This window comes from Manis pentadactyla, chromosome 6 (assembly GCF_030020395.1).
Source record: "Manis pentadactyla isolate mManPen7 chromosome 6, mManPen7.hap1, whole genome shotgun sequence".
Lineage (NCBI taxonomy): Eukaryota > Metazoa > Chordata > Mammalia > Pholidota > Manidae > Manis > Manis pentadactyla.
Window position 1 is genome coordinate 1,986,996 of NC_080024.1, and position 22,228 is coordinate 2,009,223.

A 22,228-nucleotide genomic window follows, 5' to 3' on the forward strand; every position below is an offset into this window, starting at 1 on the left:
GGTATACCACTCTGGCTGGGTCCAGTGGACAAGCCCAGGCAAGTCTGCTGGGGGAACTGGGGAGCGGCCATCTCAGGAAATAGGAAGTATTTATGAGTGAGAGAGGATTAAGGGTCGGAGGGGAATCCAGTGAGGTGGGGGGTTCCAGGTGAAGAACGTGGAGGGAACCGTTTGGCTGTGGCCACTCATGGTTCAGCAGATCTCCAGGGAAGGGCTAGAAAGCCTCCCTCTGACCTGGTGGTTGGGGGGCCACTGGCACCCAGGAAGGAGTGTGTAGAGGTGGGGGCCGAACGTCCTGGGCTCAGGAGGAAACCGGGTGTGAGAACAAGGACAGCATGTGTGCCCGGCGGACCGTGATGCGAAAAGCAGGGGAGGGACAGGAGCTGGCAGGAGGCGTGGGCCCAGACGTGGGTGCCCAGTGGAGAAAGCAAGGCAGGCACCGGGAAAGGACTGGGGAAACTGAGGCAGAGGCGAGGCTAGAGACACAGCAAGAGGAAGGGAGTGGTGGGCAAGGCCCGGGGCCGAGCACGGGGCCTGCTGGGCCAGCCCCCCAGGACGAGGCCGACCTCATGCCCAGCCCCGTGGGGACTCACCCCTCAGGAGGCTGTGGGGTAAAGGGTGTCCCCCACGGGCAGGCTGTCTCTGGCATCTGTTCCCAGGGGGAGCAAAGGGAAGGGGATGCTAAATGGAGGATGGGAGGGCAGCATAGCATGGCGTGGGTGCTGGCAGCCAGGAGCACCCGGGCCTGGACCGCCCACATGGTCCAAGAGCCTCTGTCAGCAACGTGTGTGCAGGCCGGGGACGGCGATGGGACACAGCCAGGCGCGCGGGGATGGAGCGCGGGTGGGAGCACACAGGCGGGAGCACACGGCCGAGAGCCCCGAGGGTGGTGGTGGCCATGAGTTTGCCGGGTGTGCGTGGCGGGACAAACCAAAAGATCATTTCTTTCTGAAAGTTGGACCCAGCTGTTGAATCAGTTACTGCATTTGGACCCCATCGTGGCTTCTGGACATGACATTTGACCCCCTGTGATCTGACGTCAGGTGGCTACTCATAAGAAACCAGGTCTGCCCGTGGGAGGGCGCAGCACTGTGCCGGTGAGGACGTGCCAGGAGCCAGCCCCAGTGGGGCGTGGGGAGGCATGGCGGCACTGAGGGCTCCACCCAGCTGCCCTGAAGTGGGGCCTGCTCCCGGGCTCGACAGTCCCGTCTGAACCCCATGCAGAGCCAGGGGCCTGGGGCTCCGGGCCCGGTGGTGGCCCCTGACGGTGCCCTTCTCACCACAGCTAGGGGCGTGCGGGGAGGGCACTTGCCGCCTCTTCTCTCAGGGACGTGCCCACCCTCGCTGAGGCGGTTGGCTCATGGGCTGCTGCCTCAGGAAGCGCCCAGCCCACCCTCTGTGCCCCCAGGCTGCCCTATAGAAGTTCAGAGTGACCCCACAGAAACTCCCTTTAAGAGCAGACCTACGGCACAGATTTTGGTCTTTCTGTTTTCAGAGACTAAGCTGTTCATTCAAATTTCATTCTAGAAGTAACATGTGAGGCCACTTTCCCTGTTTTCTATGCAGCGTCTGTCGGGCAGCGGAGGTCGCCCTGCCTCCCCCCTGCATGGGGCTCCTGGCTGGGATCGTCATCTGGGGGTTCTAGGAGGCAGGTTCACAGGGTTGGGGTACCGCCGTCTCTTACAAAGAAACCCAATCCATCGAGGGGAGGTGCCATTTCCCGGGGGGCGGGGGGGACACTGAAAGCAGGCCCTGGGCCCCCACACCTCCCGGCCCTTAGTGCCAGTTCAGGCTTTCTGAGCTTGAGCAAGTGTTTGGGTTACAACCTGGAGGGTTCCAAGCCTGGAGGTGGGAGTAAGCGCGTGGGCACAGACTGTCCCTGCACCCACTCGCGTGCCCGTGCGCCACACGCAAGCACAGGATAACCCACTGTCCGCGTCCCGCCGTGGTGGCTTGGGGGTGGCGCCGCACACCAAGCAGAGGCGCCAGGGGGCTCTCTTCGTATTACCTTCTTTTAGTGATCCTTTTAACAGGGCTGTTTTGGGGGGTGCAGTTAGAAATAAAGCAGCTCAACAGTGCTTCAAAGCAAGAAGCAAAGCCCAGGCATGCACTTTCTTCAAGACAGTCTCGGTCCGAAGCCTGGTGAGCAAGCTAGTGTCTGCAGAAAGCATCTGGTTCTCCCTGAATACCGTCTGGCTTTAAAATCCACACCAAACATGTGGCTAAAACGGTTACTCTGACCGAAGACAAAGTTTATGTGACAAGAACTTTGTGAGAATAATTAAAAACCAGTGTCCCTGGAATGATGCAGTGAAAGCACTGAGGGTAGAGAGCGGCCTCCTGGGCCCTGCTTCCCGTCAGAAACCCCAGGTCCTTAGAGGGGACCGTGCCCTGCACCTTGGACAGGGCAGACCAGACGGCCTGTCCTGGGTCCATGTATCCTCTGCCTGCCTACACGCACTTCTCAGCTTCCAGCGCTGCAGCGGGACTGTCAGCACAGCCCCGTGCCTGCTCTGAGCTGGTGCTCTCGTTAAGGGCCACTGTTCTACGTCTGTGTGTGCGGAGGTGTGCACTTTTGTTGCAGTGTCCACTGGACACAGGAAACACTAAAATCGGGCTAGTATCACATGGTGAAGAACACTAGCAAAGCTGTCATGACAGAAGCGTGGACAGGGTGGTAAACTGCAAGCCAAACCCAGCATGTATTTTCTGAGTAAAGTTTCATTGGAACACAGCCATGCTCATGTGGCTACCTGTTGTGTGCGGCCACTTTTGCTTGACAAGAGCAGATTTTCCTGGCAACAGAGACACCCGTGGCAGGAAGATGTACCGACCTCCGGCCTGCAGTCATGGGCCTATTCCTCGGGCCCCAGAGAATGTCCCCACGGCAGACCCTGGGTCCTCGGAGTCCCCTGTGAGCAGCCTGTGCGGCGGCAGTGTCCTGGGCAGCTGAGCTGGTCACAGCCCCCAGTGGCCCACGAAGCAGAGAGTGGGTCGGAAGCCAGCCCCAGTCTCCGCCAACCCCCTCTGGGGCTCCAGAGTGTCTCCCAGCTGGGGAGGTGCCCGGGGTGGAGCGGACACCGTGTCCATGGCCCTTTCTGAGCCCGGACAGGAGTGTGGGGTGCCTCGGAGGCTGTCCCTGCAGACGTCGCTCCCATGGAAGTGCTCGCTCAGTGGGTCCTCGGGGCTGGGCGTATGTTCCGGGCTGGGATAGCATCCCAGCTGCCCCTGCATCCCTGGCGGGTCCTCAGCCATGCCCAGCGCTGAGTCAGGTCCTGCACAGCATTGCCATCCAGAGCAGTGCTGGGTGGTGTGACAGGCAAGACTGAGCATATTTGTTTCTTTTGGCCAAAGCTGGTACTTGGTGGAGGTGGCTTTGCTGACTGAAGAGGCATGTTCATCTAGTAGTAAAAGCTGAATGAGAGGCCGTGGGGTTTCCACAGCCGGCCCTGCCGCCCTTTGGCTGAGGTGTCCCCAGAGCTTGGCAGCGTATGAAGGGACTGTCACCCGGCCAGGCGCACGCAGCCTCCTCCCTGCGAGGGCCTCTGGGGAGCTGTATGAGCCCTCAAGGCCAAGGCAAGTGGATAGGGCCCAAGCAGGTGGACACTGCAAGAACACAGAGCACCTGCTGGCACAGCAGGAAGTTGGGCAGCTCTGAGAAGTAGGCAGAGGGCCTTCTAGCCTGAGATGGAACCTGAAAGCTGGCCGTCCCCACCATGGGGGTGGGTGACGGGTCCAGCAGAGGCCCACAGGGCAGAGGTCATCACCCATCAGCCTGCTACAGGAGCGTGGCCGCCAGGCCCCTGTGAGCCTGCGCTCCTTACCCACAGAGCAGGGAAAGACTCCGAAAGTCAGTGATGATTAAAGTCGAATAGAGCAGGTCCAAGTGACAGGTGACGTGCTGCCTTCCCGTTGTGATGCGTGCTCAGTCGTGAGCACGCGTGTGCGTGACCTGCTGAGGGGACCAGGCTGCAGGTTCCCGCGTGGTTTTTGTTAACAAGTGTTTCCTCTTTTCAGGTAGGCTGTTTTCCTTGTGTCCCTAACATAACCTAACCACCCAGCTTCTCAGTGGGTGTTTATACTTTTAATCTGCTAGTTCTTTTAAACATGTTCATGTTTTCCCTTTAAAGATCCTAAGTGTTGTATTTCTTAGTATTTAACCTGGCGTGTCACCCTTGCACGCATGCGTACTGGCCATCCGGTCATCCGTTGCGGATGCTCTGGCCCTCTGTGGTGGATGGGAGACAAGACGTGTGTGGGCTCCCTCCCGGCCAGCTGGTGCGAGGGCCTCTCCTGCCGCCTCAGCCACTCGCAGCTCTGTGTCCCCGGTGCAGGGGATGACGGCTGTGCCCGTCCTCATGGCCTGCGTGAAGAGCAGAGCCGGCCCCGCCTGCAGGAGGGGGACAGGTCAGGGCGGGGTCCTGTACAGACCGGGCAGCTGGCTCCGTTCCTCCAAGTTAGAGCAGCTGGTGTTGTGGCAGTTGCAGATCACATCCACAGTATGCCAGAGAGCCTGCTGGGGACCTGCCTGTGCTGCCGCTCCCACTGAGCAGTTGACCAGGGCCAGCTGGTCTGGACTCCTACGTCATCTGCACAGTGAACCATGGTCACTCTTGGGCCGATCTTCTAACTGAGTGCGAGCCATCAAGTCCAGCTCCTGCAGAGCCCTGAGCCCACTGGCCTTGGTACTGTGCCTGGCAGGCAGCCCTCCGCCATGGCTGTCCTCCGCTCAGCCAGCGTTGTCTCTCCTGCCCCTCGCAGAACGGTGGTCATGCCGATCGCAAACGAGTTTGCCCCGGATGTGGTGCTGGTGTCATCGGGCTTCGATGCTGTGGAGGGCCACCCGACGCCCCTGGGCGGCTACCATCTCTCTGCCAAATGTAAGTGGCTTTGTGGACTGCCCGAGAGCGCAGCCTGCAGCCGCTGTTCCTCCCAGCAGGTCACTCTGTTTCCAGCCTCCCTTTCCGTGACGTCACAAGGAAACTCTCCTCTTTACGTCTTCCCAAGAACATGGCAGTGCTGGCAGCCCCAGAGAACAGGGCACACAGTGGGACAGTGTAGACCAGGAAGCAGCAGGCAGCCCTCGGGGGGCTGCACTCCAGAGCAGGGCCCTCAGAGCCTGCCTGCCCTGGCCTTGGGGCCCAGAGGCTGCCAGTGACCAGGCAAAGGGCAGAGAGTGCCCATGCCAGCACTCCTCAGCGCACAGCCTCACTGCCACCACAGCCCAAGCCTCTTTGTTAGTCCTCACGCAGCCTCGAAGCCAGCGTCACTGTTTTCACCAAACAGAGGCGAGCCCAAGGCTTCAGGAAGTTATGGCCAGCACCCACAGTTGCCGGGACACCCCCCGGCGTTAGCCTGGCCTGCTGACAGCAAGCCTGTGACGTGGCCACCAGTCAGCCTGCCATAGCTTCCACCAACCCTGATAAATGTCAGACTGTTCTGGCCCTGGGTGGTAATTGCCGCTCCCTCGCTGGTCGACATTTCTGCAAGGGGAGGGCAGTGTGGGAGCAGTGGAGGGACTGTGGCAACTGACAGGGGCCAGGGGTTCCAGACACAGATGTGTGAGTCCAGAGAGGCCCACGTGTTGTGTATGTGTGCGCCAGGCGCATTGGCCAGCCAGAGCCCTAGGCAGCTTCCAGTGGGGTCCCGGCTGCCCACTGTCCTACCCTGTGGCCCTCCTCCCTCCTAGCCTCTGTGGCCCCAGGGTGAGAGAGCTGATGGGCTCTCCTGGGGTCCCCCTGCCCCTCAGACAAGATGATTTGAGGCGTTATAAAATCAAAGCGCTGAAACCGTAATTCCTACTCCAACACAGATCAAAAAGAATCCCAAACCAAAATTCTTGGGTGAATTTATTACAGTCAAACCTGGCTTCTATTACTTATTCCGGTGTGCCCGCCCCTGGGCTCTCGCTGTGATGTGATGCCTGTCTGCGTGCTTTGATCCCCTGCCAGGTGTCGGCTCCCAGGCCACCCTTGGCCTCTGCCTACATCTCCCATTTCCCGTTGCAGGTTTCGGGTACCTGACGAAGCAGCTGATGGGCTTGGCTGGCGGCCGGATTGTTTTGGCCCTGGAGGGCGGCCACGACCTCACGGCCATTTGTGACGCCTCGGAAGCATGTGTTTCAGCTTTGCTGGGAAATGAGGTAGGAGCCCAGGGGCCTGGCCCCTCACAGGCTGTGGGCCCAGCCACGTGTGGCTGCTTCTCTGCGCTCTCAGCTCCACGTCCTATGTGCCCCCACCCCCCACTTAGCAGGACTGTTGTACCGTCGACAAAACTATGTGATTATGGCCGGAAGGATATGAGTAAAAAGATTGTCAAGAACCCTTTCCTCTTGAAAAGATGGTCCGAGAGCCTGTCGTTTGAAGGCCTCCGTTTGCTCGCCTTGCCGTGTGGTTTCCCGGAGAGCGTTTTGATCTGATGTCCTCCCTAGGCACTTGGTTCTCGGGAGGCTCTCTGGCCAGTTCTGGGGGTGGCGTCACTTGCAGTCTGGGCAGCTGGGGTCCCGGTTCACCACAGCTTTCCTGCCCAGCCACCCCGTCTGCCCCTCCGACTGCACAGGGATACAGGGCCAGGGGCTCAGGGGGTCTGCACGGGAGAGGGGACTCCCATCTCCCCACCTTGAGGGTCGACCCTCTGGCGTGACACCGGGCAGGTGCTGCCCCCTCCAGGTGGGGAGCCCCCTCGGCTGTGCATGGCCAGGGTGGTGGGCTGGTGCCCAGGCGACGCCATGCTGTCCAGCCTGCTGAGTGTCCCAGTGGCTGCACCGACTGGCCTGTGGCATCCATTTAAATTTCTGAACTGTGCTCTTCTTGGGATTTTAAATCCATCCACAGGCCTTTGGACGTGGGGCCACATTTGTGTCTTCTGTTTCCATCAAAGGAGCGTGGGGTGGGTCCAGGGTCCCTTGCAGCCTAGCCTTCTCTTGTTGCTCTTCGGCATCACCGTGTGGGCCCTAGAAACCAGCTCCTGGTGTCTGGGGTGGTGCCGGGCAAGCACCCAGGGTCACTGGCCCAGCCCACAGTGGGGAGGTGCCCAGGGCCCACAGGAGGCCCCCTGGGGGCAGCTTGCAAGCTTTCCGCCCATGTCTTCCCCTGGGACTCACCTGGGGCTCCTCTAGGGCCAGGCTAGGTGAGGATGCTCTTCAGTAGGGGTGGAGTCACCTACTGTACACAGTGGGGTGTGCAGTGAGGGCACCATTGTCCCCGCACTACCCTCCTGCTGGTCCCCACCAGTAGTTGAAGGAAGCACCAGTGAGGAGGCCCTGCTGTGAGGCTGGAAGCCACATGGCTGTGGGGTTCGGAGAGGGGCCAGAAATGGGGCCTGATGTGTTGGGTGGGTGCCTGGATCTGCAGGCCCCTTGGGGCACCCAGATGTCCCATGGAGAGGAAGTGGGCGGGGAAGTGGGAGGCCAGGGTGGAGACCACCCACATGGCCGTCCCTCATTCAGGCTGCAGGTGGGCCGCACGGGAGGGCCTTCTCCCACTCCACTTAGTTCTCTGCCCAGAGACCCGATGGTAAGGCCCGAAACCCCAGGAGGGGTGGTGCTGGGAGGAGCACCGGGGCTGCCAAACACCTGGTCCCAGAAGGCTCCACGAGGCCCACTCGGTGTGCGGACGTGACCCTGGGAGGGCGAGAGCCGGTCCCTGAGGCAGCAGCGCTTGGTGGCCGAGCTCGGGCTGGAGGAGGGGAGTCTGAACCCCGGCACCAAGGGCAGGAGTCCGGCTCTGGCAAGGAGCTAGCTGCCTGCACAGCCCCCCACCCATGGCGCCATCTGTTAGGGTGGCCACTGGCCAGTGCCAGGGGTGTGGACAGCAGACCTGAGGTGAGCGGGCACCCGGTGGGCTCCGTTTTCTCCCAACGGCCTTTGCTCGTCGTGGATGAGGTTCATTTTACCCAAAGTCGCAAGCAGACTGAAGACCCTGGTGGCATCTCTCATTTCTGGTGAGCTGACTAATCATATGCCGGAATATTCTTGAACAAAATGCCAATCTGCTTTCTAAGGTGACCACATTTCACCTGTGTTCACATAAAACCACCTTTTCCCACTTTTTGCTAGAGTTAAACACCAACTGATTTATAGAATCAGACCATCCTAAAGCTTTTTGATCCTTACAGCTGGTGACTTTTCAAATAACAATAGCGAACTCAGCTTTCCAGGAGGGCCTGTTCCTCCCTCGGGATGTGTCTGCTCTTCCAGCAAGAAAGTGTTCTTTTACTTAAAACACATCAAAAAGCAGGAAGCGCTGGTTTCACCAAAGTCTCTTAAAATCTTTTTAATGCAAGAAAGTTGGACCGAGCCCCACTTCTCTGCCCTGCGGCCTTTGAAGAGGGTTGATATATGGCGTGTTGGACAATCTGGTGCACACACGGGCAGCCAGCTGTGGACGGCAGCGAGCTGCCTGGAGAGACGGCTGAATGACAGGGAGACGGAGAGGAGAGGAGCCGGTCACGGCAGGCAGCTGCCCACGGCAGCGCACTGTGTCTGCAGGCCGCCTCCCTCCCAGGCGCCGTTCTACCTCACGGTTTCAGCTTTAGGTTGTTTGCAACCGTCACTGACAACTGACAACGAAAAATTTCTTAAACATACTGAACATGCAGTGTAGACAGGTGCAGGGGCCCCGTGGGTGGGCACCCAGGTGAGCTGGCCCAGCTTCCAGCCCCGAGGGCCTCCGGGCACGTGGGACAGACTTCCCCCTGCCAGGTGTCACACCAAGGGCAGGGCTTCGCTGGAGGCGGTTTTCTATTCAACCATGTGGCTTTCAGGGTTCAATGCCACCGTTTTATTCAAGCCAACGCCACTACCAGTGGATGGTCGTGGAGGATTAGGTGAAACTGTACTGTTGGTAAAAAACCTCACCCAGGAATGTGGCTCCTTTGTTACGTTCTTACACTTTGTGGAAGGTGTGGATGGGTAAACCTCAAGTGATTAAAAATGAGTGTGTGTGCCCGAGACAGAAACGGATGCCTAGTCGACCCAGTCCAAGGGCTGGTTGCCTGCTCCTCGTCGGTGGCGTCTCCTCTCTCCCAGGCATACGTGCTCACCACCGCCTGTGGCCACCACCACTCCAGCAGCCAGCAGGTGCTATGGAGCCTGTGTGTCCATGCACGTGTGCTCCCTGCAGGCCGCCGAGTTGGGGCCTGTTCCCACTGGGTCTGACACACCCGGAAAGGGGGGCCCTCGCCCGCCCTCGGTTTTTGCACCCAGACCCTCCGGCCTGCCATCATGGTCACCGCGAGATATGACAGCAGTCACAGTGGTGAAGTGTCCCCCTCCCAGGGTACCTCCTTGGGAGTCACCTCAGTCGCTAGCTGCCTGCTTAGCAAAAGGGCAGCTTGTGTGCTGGGGAGCAGGGCCAGTGTCCCTGCTTTTTCAGGAGGTACCCTTATGTCCAGCACTGACAGCCAGGCTCTCACTATGGGGCCCAGGCAGTGAGAAACACCTGTGTTCATAACGCTCGCCTTTCGTGGCTGACTTGTTCTTAATGCCCGGTCCTCTTCCAGGAGGATTTTGGCAGCTACAGAAAGGTGAGGCCAGAGAGCAGGGCAGTGAGGGCCAGCGAGGGCAGTCTGTGGGCACAGGAGAGCACCTGTGCTGCGGGAGGGAACCGAGGGCCCCAGGGACTCAGGAGGAAAGTGGTCAGCAATCAGACTGTTCCTGAAGACAAGCCGCCGCACCCCAGGGCGGCTCCCAGGGCCGCGACCAGGCCCACCGCCTGACTGGCTTCTGGGCGCAGCAGCGTGCTGGCGCTGAATTCGGTATGGGCCGGCTGTCCCGGCTGTCCTCTGAAGCCATTGTTCAGCCTCCGGGGGCCTCAAGCCTCAGTGGTCAGTCCCCGGGACCCCTGCCCCAAGAGAGGAAGCACCCAGGTGGGGGACGCAGTCATCCTCACCCCCACCAAGGCCAAGCATCTTCTGGGTCCACTGGCCACTCGGGCTTCCTCTTCTGGTGAACTTCATGTCTTCTGCCCATTGCCTATCAGACCAGATTTTTCCTATTTGTTCTTGAGGGGGAACTTGCATGGATGGGTGGATTGTCAGATGGGGGGATGGACAGGTAGGTGGATGGATGGACGGACAGACAGACAGATGAGGGGATGGATGGATGGAGGGATAGATAGGAGATTGGATGGGTGGACAGATAGAGGGACAGATGAGTAGATGGATGTGTGGATGGCTAGATGGACAGACAAAAGGATAGATGGGTGGACAGAAAGGTGGATGGATGGACGGATGGGTGGGTGGGTGGACAAATGGACAGTTAGGGGTCCTCTCTTTTTCTGTTCTCTGGAAGGGTTGAGTGTAGGACAAGAGTAATTGTTCCTCACTAGGATTTCTCTCCTGGACTGTGAGTTTCCTTCGACTGAATATTTTAAATGACTCATTTAGTCATTATTTAATTTTGGAAGGTTGCATTGTACCAGGAATGAGGCCATTTCAGCGGGTTGCGGAATCCCTGACAGTCACAGCGCTGGCCTCCATCCTTCATCTCAGCCACACCAGTCGTCCTGGGCCGTTTTCTTCCTGACTGATGTAGTTGTGTCTCCTCTTTAGTTTTTTTTGCTCAGTCCTATGAGAACTTGTCAATTTAATTTGTCAGTTTAATTAGTCATTTCAAAGATTCAGCTTTGACCTACAAGTATCTTTGTGTCTTTTTTTCTCTTCAAAGTTCCTTTCTGCCCCTTTTCTGTGTTTCCTTTGCTTCCTGCTCAGACTGTTCCATTCCTTTGCTCAGTTCTTGAATCCAGTACCTACTTTTCGGGCCCATTTTCTGGTATGTGCCTCTCAGGTATGGCTGCCCCACAGCACAGTGTCCAGGTGCATCTAACACACTGACATATAGCATTTTCCTTCTTTGTCGTTTCTAAGCATTTTCTAATTTCTATTAAGATTCCTTCCTTGTCCCGTGATTGGTATGTCTTTTCACTTCATAAGGGCTCATGGTTCTCCTCCTGTTGTCAACTTTGAACAAATTGCATTGCGGTAGAAAAGGAGGCCTTGTTGGCATTCACACTTTGCAGAGACCTGCTTTAAGGGCCGGTGTGCGGTCAGTGTGCGTAGAGGCTCCACATATGTTTGAAATCGTGTGTCTGCTCTGGACAGTTAGGGGTCCTCTCTTTTTCTGTTCTCTGGAAGGGTTGAGTGTAGGACAAGAGTAATTGTTCCTCACTAGGACCGCGCTCGCCAACTGCTGCCCACATTTTGGTTTCCTCTGTCAATTTGTGTCTGCTCCATCTAAGGAAGACATGTCAGATCCCCTGCTCTGCTCGCACATTTGTCCATATCTCTTAGTTCTGTCAATGTTTACTTCATGCATTCAAGGAAATTTTACTAAACATGTTCAAATTTTAAGTCATTATATCCTTTTGATGAATTGAAGTTATCACTATATGGCGACCTTCTTTATGTCCAGTTATGATTTCTCTCTTAACTCTGTGGTGCCAAAGAGCTCAGATGTTAGGCAGCCGCCTCCTTGAAGCATATCATTTTCCATCCTAGTCTTTCTTCCTGTGCTCAGATGTTTCTCTTATAGCACAAGGCTGAGGATCCCTATTTTTTTTTATATCCAGTCCAACAATCTGAGCCATAAATAGAGACCATGGTCCCTACTTTGTTCCTCCTGTTTTTTCTTTCCTTCTCTAAGTGTGATGGAGGGTTCCCCACATGCCATCTGTCCCCTCTACAGAGTAGGAAAATGTACAACTGACCGCTTCTCTCTAGTGGTGGTCTGTACAGGTGTTTGCACGTGCCCTTGATATGGCCAGTGACCTCACATTTCCCGTACAGCCAAGGCCCCAGGTAGCCTTGCAGGTTAAACACAGGGCCTGCTTGGACATGTTTATGTTGAAAAATTATTGGCTTATCAGAAATTTAAATGTAACTGGTGTTCTCTCTGCTCATTTGCTAAACCCGGCAGCCCCGGCCCCAGTGCCCCCTCCCAGGCCACGTGCAGTCGCTGACCAGTGTCTCCTGTTCCCCTTCCCTTTTGTTCTTCAGTCTCACTGTCGGGCATCACTGTTACTGTGGTGTGGGGCCCCTTTGTATCTGTCCTTTCCTGCACTGGTTTCTTCACTCATCACTCCTCATTTCTCAGATTTCCATCTGGGTTCGTCTCATTCAGCCTTAAGTGTGTCCTATAGACTTGCTCTCAAAAAGGACTCACATGTCAGTTTCCCAGTTTGTTTTTAAAGTCACTATTCTACCCTCGCTCTTGATTGATGGTTTCAGTGGACTCAGTTCTGGGCTAGCAGTTGTTTTATCTCCACACGGGGAGGACAGGCCAGCGCTGTCTTGCTTCCTCTGCTGTGCAGCACTTGGTGTCTGCCTGACTGCTTCTCCCTGGAGAGTGTCTGCTTTCTCTGGCTGCTTTTAGGATTTTCTATTTGCCTTTGATCTGCAGTTTCACTCTGATGTGCCTAGATAGAGGTTTCTTTTTCAACTCTTCCTGCTTGGGTCTCATCCTCCCCCTGAATTGAAGATTGATGTCTTTACTAATCCTCACCCTACAATCTTGGGGACCCCAAAAGGGTAAACAGAGACTTTCTCCTGTCCTCCACTCCTCTTGTCTCTGGGCTACATTTGGGTCATTTCTTCAGTAGTGGATCTCATTGAGTTTCTGATTTCTACTACTATGTTTTTCTTTCTAGAAGTTCTGTTTGGCTCTCTTTCAAATCTCCCAATTCATCTCAGTAATCTCTAGTGCTTTCATCATATCTTAAGGTCTTACTTTTATTTTTAGTGTATGTTTAACACACTTACCTTATAGTTTGAAACTAATAATTTCTGTAACTGCATTCTTTGGGCATCTAAATCTGCAGTTTTTTGATGAACTTTTAATCTTTGGGTAGCTTTGGCTTGACAGAAGGTGCAGGGCTGGCAGGTGGGGCCCACACACCCCTCTGATAATTTCCTCTTGTTGTTACCATCCTGCATGAGTGTGGGATGTTTGTCGCCATCCAGAAACCAGCCCTGGCATGTAAGGGTCCCACCCGAGGCCCCACAGCACACCTGATCACTACATCTCTGAGCTAGGGAGGTTTCTCAGTGTTACCTTGATTTTCGTAACTACAACAGTTTGGAGGAGTGCCGGTCAGGCATTTTATGGACTATCCCTGAATTCATGTTCGTCTTATTTTTCTGCCTCATGATGGGACTGGGGCGAGGGATTTTGGGGAGGCTGCAGAGGCTGGGTCTCCTTCTCAGCACTTCCTGTCATGTCAGGACAGGGCCTTCCACATGGCTCAGCTCATGGATGCTGGTATGAGCCCTGGAAAGCAGCGCCAGTCGGAGTCCCCCATCGTCTGGCCACCTTGTCCCCTTTGCATGTGTGCTCTGTGGATGCACTCGGCATAGGGTACCAGTGTGTACCAGTGTGGACTCACGGATGTGAGTGTGACCCAGCACTGTGTGCCCGTCTTTCCCGCTGCCTGTGTGTCCCTTGGGCATGCCTCATTGTCTCGGCTGGAGCTCCTCCTCACTCCCTGGCATGGCAAGCCACCTGGGCTCCTCTGTAGTCCCACCTCAGCCCCTAGAACATTCCATCTCGCCAGGGAGCATGACCCCTTTTATTGGAGAATGCTGTTAGAAGTCTTATTCTCCTTGTTTTATGGGGTTTGGTTTGGGGACTCATGCTTCTTGGAACTGGCAGCAATAATTGGCAGCCTGGCTGGGGACGAATGCCTCACAGGAGGCACCACCATCAGGCTGCAAACCACAGCTCTCCGCTCGCTGTTATAGAACCAGCAGATTCTCAGGGTCAGAGCCAGGGCTGAAGACAGAGCTCTCCTCAGCAGCTGTGCACGCATACCTGCTCCACTTGCTGGTGAGACTGGTTACTCCAGCACAGGCCCATGTGGCCCAGGGCCCCTCCCCGGGACGCCTACCTCCCTGGCCAGGTTCCCACTCTTTTCCAGAACCCAGCAGATCACCCCCAGTTTTGTAGGCTTGTCCAGTTACTTAAAGGTTTTAACAGTTGGTTTTCATGATCTGTTCCAACCAACCGGTGTGGGAGTTTTGTTGCAGATGCTCCAGTTTGCCCCGTGGCCCTCCGATGGACGTGTAAATGAATTCCTTGTCACCTACTGCCAGTATGGATGGGCAACTTGGAGCAGAGATTAAATCTCTGCAAGATTCTGCTCACTTCCCTCCGTTTACCTTTTTATCCCCATTACTGGAAGAAAACTGATTGCATTAGGAGAAATAATGATTACTTTTTGGAAATGTCACTTTCAAATCCCTTATCTTGTAAACAAGAATGTTTAATGCTGTGGTGTGAACAGCTGACACCACGCTGGGGCCGTCAAGAGCAGCCCATCCTGAACACCATCTGGTCCTACTCATGTAGGAACCCCTAAATCTACCGAGAGTGTCCTACAAAATATACTTGAAAGAAAATAAATCTGCTTTTGTGAAAAAGTTGCATAATAAATACCAAAGCCACATTTGCCTTTTTAAAGTTATTTTCTCTTCTCTGTTAGCAAGTACGCTTAAGACACAGATGCTGACTTTGAACATGCGTGTCAGCACACGGGAGTGATACATCCTTTCTACACCATTTTCCAGCTTGATCCTCTCCCAGAAAAGGTTTTACAGCAGAGGCCCAACGCCAACGCTGTCCGGTCCATGGAGAAGGTCATCGAGATCCACAGTAAGTTGTCCGGCCGTGTGCTCAGCAGGGACCCTCCCAGGGCCGAGCAGGTGGGAGGCAAGGACCCACTGCCCCGAGCCCCGAGCCTCCGGCTCCTCTCTGTCTCCCTGCCTCCCATCAGGGCCTCCCTTTGAGCAAGCATTTAATAGCTGTGGGCTCATTTAACCTGCCAGTTCCCACAGCCGGCTGCTTCATCTCCTGGCCAAAGCCGTGAGGCTGCAGGGGTCTGTGAAGGCGCTTGCTCAGGTCCCCAGCTGCAGGGGTGCAGATGCGAGCCATGCCTGGAGTCTGGCCTCTTCCCCTTGGTCCTGCAGAGGCCATGTTTGCCAGCACTCCCGCCGAGGTGGCAGGTCCTGGGGAGCCAGGGGGCTGGCACACTGCCCCGGGACTCTGCCTCCTGCCCATGTGGCTCAGAAGAACAGCACCGCATGGGCGGCTGTTTGTCTGACGTCTCTGGCATGACCCAGTCATTTGAGACTATCCCTGTAGCTCGTGGAACCCGGGTCTGCCCTGTGCCCCTGTGCAGGCCCTGGGCTCCTGGCCTTGGAGCTGTTTCCACCACCCTCCCCGATAAGGAGCCCTGCAAGCCAGCAACCCCCCAGGCTGAGTCCAGGCCACCCAGCTTGCCCTCATGCCCCCCGCACGCTCAGACCACAGGGGATTACTGCCTGGCATCGTCTCAGCGGGCGGGCCGTGGGAGACCCCTTGGCCCGGGGCGCAGTCTCCTTGCGCACCTGCCCCCAGAGTCAGGGTGTGGCCCCCACTCGGCGCTGCCCCAGCCGCGAGGGGCCGGGCAGCGCGGCGGCTTCCCCAGGAGCCCCGGCCCGCACCCCGTAACCGCGCGCCCCCCGCCAGGCCAGTACTGGCGGCCGCTGCAGCGCCTCTGCCCCACCGTGGGGTACTCCCTGGTCGAGGCGCAGAAGCGCGAGAACGAGGAAGCCGAGACGGTCACCGCCATGGCCTCGCTGTCCGTGGGCGTCGAGGCGGCCGAGAAGAGGTGAGCCCGGCCCTCGGGGAGGGGGTGCGGGCAGGGCGGGCGCCCCGCGGCTCGGCCGCTGACCGCCGGCCCCTCTGCGCTGTGCGCCCCCCACCCCGCCAGGCCCGACGAGGAGCCGATGGAGGAGGAGCCGCCCCTGTAGCCGCCCCCCGCCCCCGGCAGCTGCGGCCCTCCCGTCCGTCCGTCCGTCTGGAGGCTCCGCCCAGCGAGCTGCCGCCCCCCGCGCCCTGCCGGCCTTCGCCTGGAGTCCGCGGGCCGCCGGGCCGACCCCCGGCCCGGGACGGGCGCGGGGCGCCGCGGCCCCTGGAGGCCCGGGACGCCGGGCCAGCTCGCCGCGGAGTCGGCGCCATTTCGTTGTCACGAGGAACAGAATGCAAATCAAAGACCTAATGACGCAAACCAAACTTGACGAAAACTGGTGCTCACGTTTATGGCCCACGGTTCGCAGTCCCGTGTAAACCACTCGACTCATCTCGTAGCTTCTTTCCTGACCGGAGGGTTTGGGGGGCGCCGCCTGCCTCCCCGCCCGCGGGGGCGGCCCTGGCCCCGGACCTTCGGGACGTGCGAGTTTGTGCCTTTTTTTATTGCTCTGATGGATCTTTGTGGCGGGGTTTTCTGAAGCCCGAGGAACAATGCCTTAAGAAAAACTGAACAGCAGGAACCGGCGGGACAGCTTCCTGTGGCTGGGCGGCGGGGCCCTGGTGCAGCGGCCGCGCCCTGCAGGGCTGCCCGCGGGGAGCCCTTGTTTCGCTTTATTGCTGTTTGAGAAAAATGGAGGTGGTTCCCAAAAAGTGGCAAATACTGTTGGGGGTTTCTAAGTCCAACAAATTTTAACTGAATCCAAAGTGTTCTTTTCTTGTATATCACATAATAATTGAACATCTCCATTTGGTTGTGAAGCATGTCCTAGGCACACTGTCAGTGTTACGATCGGAATGCTTTTTATTAAAAGCAAGTAGCATGAAGTATTGCTTAAATTTTAGGTATAAATAAATATATATATGTATAATATATATTCCAATGTATTCCAAGCTAAGAAACTTGATTCTTATGAAATCTTGATAAAATATTTATAATGCATTTATATATAGAAAAAGTATATATATATATAATAAATGCAGACTGTAAAGGTCCCTGGCAAATGAATGACTTGTGAATTAGATACCAAGGTGCTTATGGAAAGGGATCTAGTTTGAAACATGTATTTTTGAACTCCAGATTGGACAGCATTCAGATCACCAACGCATTTGCCACTAGGCAACCCCCTGCAAGTTTGTATTTTCAGTTTGATTATTTTCTAGCAGAACCCCTTTCCGCTCCAAGCCGCCATGCACATATGTACCTAATGAGTTTTTATAGCAAAGAATATAAATTTGCTGTTGATTTTTTTATGAGGTTTTCACAAAGAGATCCTGAATAAGCATTGTTTTGTGAATTTCACTTTTTTTTCCTCACCATTTAGCAATTTTCTGAATGGTAGTAATGTCTAAACCTTTTTTCTTTCTAAATTCTTGCTTGTACATTTTTTTAACTTTTAAAGGTTTTTTATTATTTTCATTTTTGTTTATTTTTGTACAGTGAGCAGTTTTCCATGGCATACAGAACTGTTGCCATCAGATTTATTTTCCAGAAGCGAGCATTGAATGGGAAGAGGGGTCTGAGGTCTGCACAGTAACACCAGAGTCCGTCGCAGTAGCTGTATGCAGAAGCCGGGGGGCTTTTGGCCCTCTTCCACGCCAGTAGTATCGCAGGGCTGGTGTATTTCCCTCCGTAGTGTGGGGAGGGTCGCCCGTGACACTGAGCTGGCTGCTTGCTGGGCTCCATGGGCTGTCAGGGTTCCTGAAATTCATGCTTAAACTTCTGACTGCATTGTCAGGATAGGGTTTTAACTTCAGTTTTCCAGAGACCCTTTAAGCACGTCGGCAATGCACAAGGCCAGAGTGGAGCCCAGTGCCCGTTCTGGGTTTTTCCTGTGGCAGCCACACAGCCAGGGTTCTGGGGTGGGAGCAGCAGGCCCTGGCTTGTGGAGCCTGTGGCAAGCCTGCAGGGACAGGACATACTCCTGAGCAGGACAGCAGTTTTTGTGCTTTTTCTCTTTTAACAGTAACTGACCGTCACTTTTTACTGGTAACTTAGTTTCCAGCACTTGAAGCCACCAGTTTCATCCCAAAGCATGTGTCGAGTTGAGACTTGTGGAAACTCAGACACAGCGTGCCCGTGGGAGGGGTCCCCAAGCCACGTTTCTGAGTTTGGTAATGTTTACAGGGTAGCTTCCGAAAGAGACACGACAACAGCTGGGCTTCTGACCTAGTGAATCCAAATGCTTGGTCGCTGGGCTGCTGCCGCTCAGGCGCGGGGCCGTGCTTTGCGAGCGGGCCGGAGAGGGCTTGGGCCTTGTTTGACTTCCTCCTGACTGGCTTCTCTGCCCTGGAGCCCAGCTGAGCAGGAAGCCCCACCTCCCTCCATCCCCACCTGGCGCAGAGCGGTGGCAGGGCCCCGCCAGCCGGTCCTCTGACCTCCTCGGCCTGCTCTTTGGCGCAACCCTGTGGACCCCGCTGTCTGCCCTCCGCTGCTGGCTGGGCTCTGGGGAGGAAGACATCAGCTCACATTCTTCAGAGGATGGGATGATGTGGACCTCTTGGGAGCCTAGTTTTCACTGGGGGGATTTTCTTTGACTTTGATTCAAGGGAGGCGGCCTCTGCCCCAGGGCCTGGCAAGGGGAGCATGTGTTGTCAGCCCACTCCAGCTCCACAGACATGCTTAAAGCATTACCGTGTAGCCTTTTCTTTTCTTGAAGACACACTCAGCCCTCCTTCAGGGCCAGCCGTCCAGGGCAGATGGCGGAAGGCCCGCCAGAACTCGGCAAGACCGCCGTGTCAGAGAGGGCTCCTCCCTGCCCTCTTGGGCCTCGGACCGTTAGCCATTTTTTTCCTTTGCAAAGGCCTTGGGGGCACTGGCCAGGGGTCAGCAAGCGAGCACTTTATACCCCTGCGCGGGAGGCCCCACCATACCACTGGGACTCGTGGGGTCCGCCTCGCAGCCCCACCGTGACGTGCCCGCGCCCCACCAGCAGGCAGCCTTCCCGGGCCGCGCCCGGACCAGCTGGGCCTGGCAGCCCCCCTGGTTCTGAAGGGCCACTTTGTCAAAGTATTTTGGTTTTTCTTTACTTTTAAAGTCTGTTTCCAGAGGAAGGGCCGTCTTGTATCAGTCTGACACAAAAGCCAGTCGGCTCCCTTCAGCACTAGCCATCGAGTTCGTTGTTCTTATCTTTCAACGGGAACATTCCTTCTTTCCGCCCACAGCCACGTGCTCATTCCATTCTTTTCATAGACTTTTGGGCCCACGTGTTTTATGGGTATTGATACATATATAAATATATATATAAATATATATGAATATATTTTTTTAAGTTTCTTACACCTGGAGGTTGCATGGACTGTCCGACCGGCATGTCTTTATATTGTATACGGATTTTGCACGCCAAATTCGGCAGCTTTGGGGAAGAAGAAAAATGCCTTTTTTGTTCCCCCACCTTTGTGACATTTGCAGACACAAAAGATGGAAAATTTTTCTGTAAAACGAAGCCTTGAAACAGAGTGGGGGAACGTTTGCGTCTTATTGAACTTATTCTTAAGAAATTGTACTTTTTATTGTAAGAAAAATAAAAAGAGCTACTTAAACATTTGTCATATTAAGAAAAAAAAGTTTATCTAGCACTTGTGACATACCAATAATAGAGTTTATTGTATTTATGTGGAAACAGTGTTTTAGGGAAACTACACAGAATTCAAAGTGAACTGCCTGTCTCTCTTGGGTTGATTTGGAGGAGTTTTGGGGTTTTTTGGTTTGGTTTGTTTCCCTTTCTCTCCCAGCACAGGGCAAGGTCCGCGCTGCCCTCCCTGGCCCTGGCGACCATTTATTCTGATGGAGAATCGGATGGGCCCTAAAGAGCCCTTTCCACACAGCTGTGTTGACTTTTTAATTACTTTTAGATGTATGACTAAGATTTCACTTTAAGCAGTCGTGAACCGTGCAAGCACTGTGGTTTAAAACTATACTTTGCATCGAAAGGAAACCATTTCTTCCTTGTAATGAAGTGGAGCTTATTCCTAGCTCCACTCACTTTGTCTGACATGATTAAAAGTCTCCTATTGAAAGAAAAAGAAAGCGGACAGTTTGTTTGGTTTTGGTGTGTGTGCTCCATAGTGGAGGCGCTGTTTTCCAATTTATGAGAGTGACATATATATATAATATATACATTAGAGGGGCATTGACCCTATTCACCCAAGAGCCACTGCAGACATGCAGTAGAAGAGGCGGTACCGCTGTCACGTCCTGCGTGACACCCACTCCCGCCCCCGCCCACCTGCGGGCCCCTCACTGGGAGCAGCAACCTGTTTCTCCTGCAGTTTAACCAGTTGTCTCTGATTGTCTGCACTCCCAGCGGGTCTTTCTTTTGCTCAGTGGAGATTTTGTTCTTGGTTTTCTCATTCTTGTTTTGTGTGGGTGGATTTTCACTGACAATGTCCTCCTCTCTTCGCACTTCACCAGAAGTCCAGTATTTTGTACCTCATGGGACAACTTGTGCTCTTGTGGTGTAAATAAAGACAGCGTTGATTGCCTCCCACCTCTGGCCTCCTCCGTGTGCTCTTGTCTTCTTTGAATCTCACTGTCTGGGGCCCTGTGGGGATGGTCCCTCGAGCCCCCACCCATCCGTGCCCCAGCCCCCTTTGCCCTACAAGCAGGTTCCAAGGGATTGTCTTCAGTTTAAATGTCCAATAATAAGCCCTTGCCCTATTTCTTCCCCGGAATACTCCACAAGCCTCGGCGAGCTGGGCTAGAAATGACCTCAGAGGTGAGCAAGGCCAGAAGGAGGGGACTAGGCACAGGCTCAGCCACTTTCCCCTGTCTCCCCATGCCTCCCCTGCGTGGCCAGTCAGCCGCGCCCAGCCAAGGCCCCAGCCCCCCTGTACACTGCCGCCCCCAGGTGGCAGCTCCGCGTCCCAGTGACAGCAGCCCCTCCCAGGCTCCTACAGTCATGACTAGACAGTTTTGTTGGGGTGGGGGGCCCACAGAGGCCCATTCTAACTCCCTCTTCTCCCTCCCCAAGCCCTGTCTCCCCTCTGTCCCCCCCATCACAGCCGCCTCACTAAGGGAGCTCCCCATAAACACCCGCATGAGCTCCATCTAAGGGTCTGCTTCCCAGGACCCCAACCTGTGCCCCGCAGGGGCCGCTAGCCCCCTTGTGCGGGCCCCAGAATGAGCCCGGCCAGCCATCCCCCCTGACCAGCCTGGAAGAAGGGAGGTCGAGCTAGAGCTAGAGTCGGGGCCTCGGTACACGGCGTCCGGGCGGCGGGTGACTCATGCGGGGGCACGAGGAGGCGGGGGGCCGGGGACCGGTGTTCCCGAGAGTCTATGCATCGATCTCCCCAGAATGAGAGGCTCCTGCCCCAACAAGGGTTCTCTTTTTCTGAAACAGACAAAGGAACAGAAACCCAGATAGAGTGAATCTAGCTCCCGGGCAAGGAGGTCATGAGGGCAGCTTTTCTTTGGTTTTATTAAAATGTTAAGTTTTTTGTGACACATCTTTTAAATAACTTTATCTGAAAACAGTTTTCTACTATATGAGATAAAGTGTCGGTGCTTTTTTACCTTTTGAAACTATGAAATGCCTCACCAGCATTGAGGAGAGAAAATAACATTATCTGCATCCCCACGTCTCATGTTTGCAGTAATGTTTTACAGCCCCTGTATTTCTTGCCTCCCTAGAATTGGGGTGTGGACTTCTTCTCCACTGCCTGCATTTTTCCTGCATAGCTCTGTTTCTATAAACGGAAATACATTTTTTATGAAGTACGTATTTACAGTGCCTGCGGTCAATCTGTAACTATCTTCGCTTCTCGCTCTTTTAACTCCAGAGTAAGTTGCTGCACTTCAAGCTCACGGGCACACGCGTCCCCAGGCTGGTCAGGAGGGCTGGTAGCCCCAGAGCGAGTGAGGCAGGGCGACTGGAGATCCCACCCCTGGACAGAACCCAGTCCTCTTACAACCGGGTCTAAGGTGACGTGTGTCCAGAGGGAGAGGATTGCCTGGGGCACAGGCACTGTGGGGCCGAGACCCCTGGAGGCTGCCCAGAGCCGAGCGGAGCCGAGCGTCCTCTCCTGGGCTTACTTAGTTTGGTTTACCAGTCAGTTCCACCCACTTTGCCTTGGGAATATGCCCGCCGTTCACTCACCCAGCCACATCCTGGTCCCCCCAGGCTTCGCGCGCCCAGTCCCCGCAGCCCCCTCCTGCCACTCTCCCAGCACACGTCATCCCTTTGGCGTGCCGGCCTCGCCGCCTGGAAGATGAGCATCGAGATGGTCTGGTCCGCTCCCGTCTCCCGAAGATTAAAGCATGATTGTATCTCAACAAACGGGTTGAATGAATGATTGCACAACTGGCCTTGGCCTGTTTACCTGGTCAGTTCTCAGAGCTGAGAAGAAGAGTCTTAAAATTCATTTTGGTGCTAATCCTTTATCCATTTTAAGTTTCAAGTACCTTCTAGACTTGAGATTCTTCCCGAAACATCAGAGGCAGAGAGAAGG

General features: G+C 55.3%; 1 protein-coding gene across 16 annotated transcripts in view; it reads left to right on the forward strand.

Annotated features, from left to right (window-relative positions):
• Window positions 1-20,268, forward strand: part of HDAC4 (histone deacetylase 4) — a 286,681-nt gene extending 266,413 nt beyond the window's left edge. For 15 of the 16 annotated variants that reach the window (XM_057503363.1, XM_057503365.1, XM_036901195.2 and 12 more), the window contains 5 exons: window positions 4,762-4,880; window positions 6,009-6,142; window positions 14,560-14,644; window positions 15,500-15,641; window positions 15,744-20,268. In XM_057503363.1, the coding sequence (XP_057359346.1) occupies window positions 4,762-4,880; window positions 6,009-6,142; window positions 14,560-14,644; window positions 15,500-15,641; window positions 15,744-15,783 (520 nt within the window). In that variant the 3' untranslated portion in view covers window positions 15,784-20,268. Of the gene's footprint in view, window positions 1-4,761; window positions 4,881-6,008; window positions 6,143-14,474; window positions 14,645-15,499; window positions 15,642-15,743 lie in introns of those variants that run through there. The other variant, XM_036901207.2, reaches the window with a different exon arrangement.
• Window positions 20,269-22,228: the final 1,960 nt, after the last annotated feature.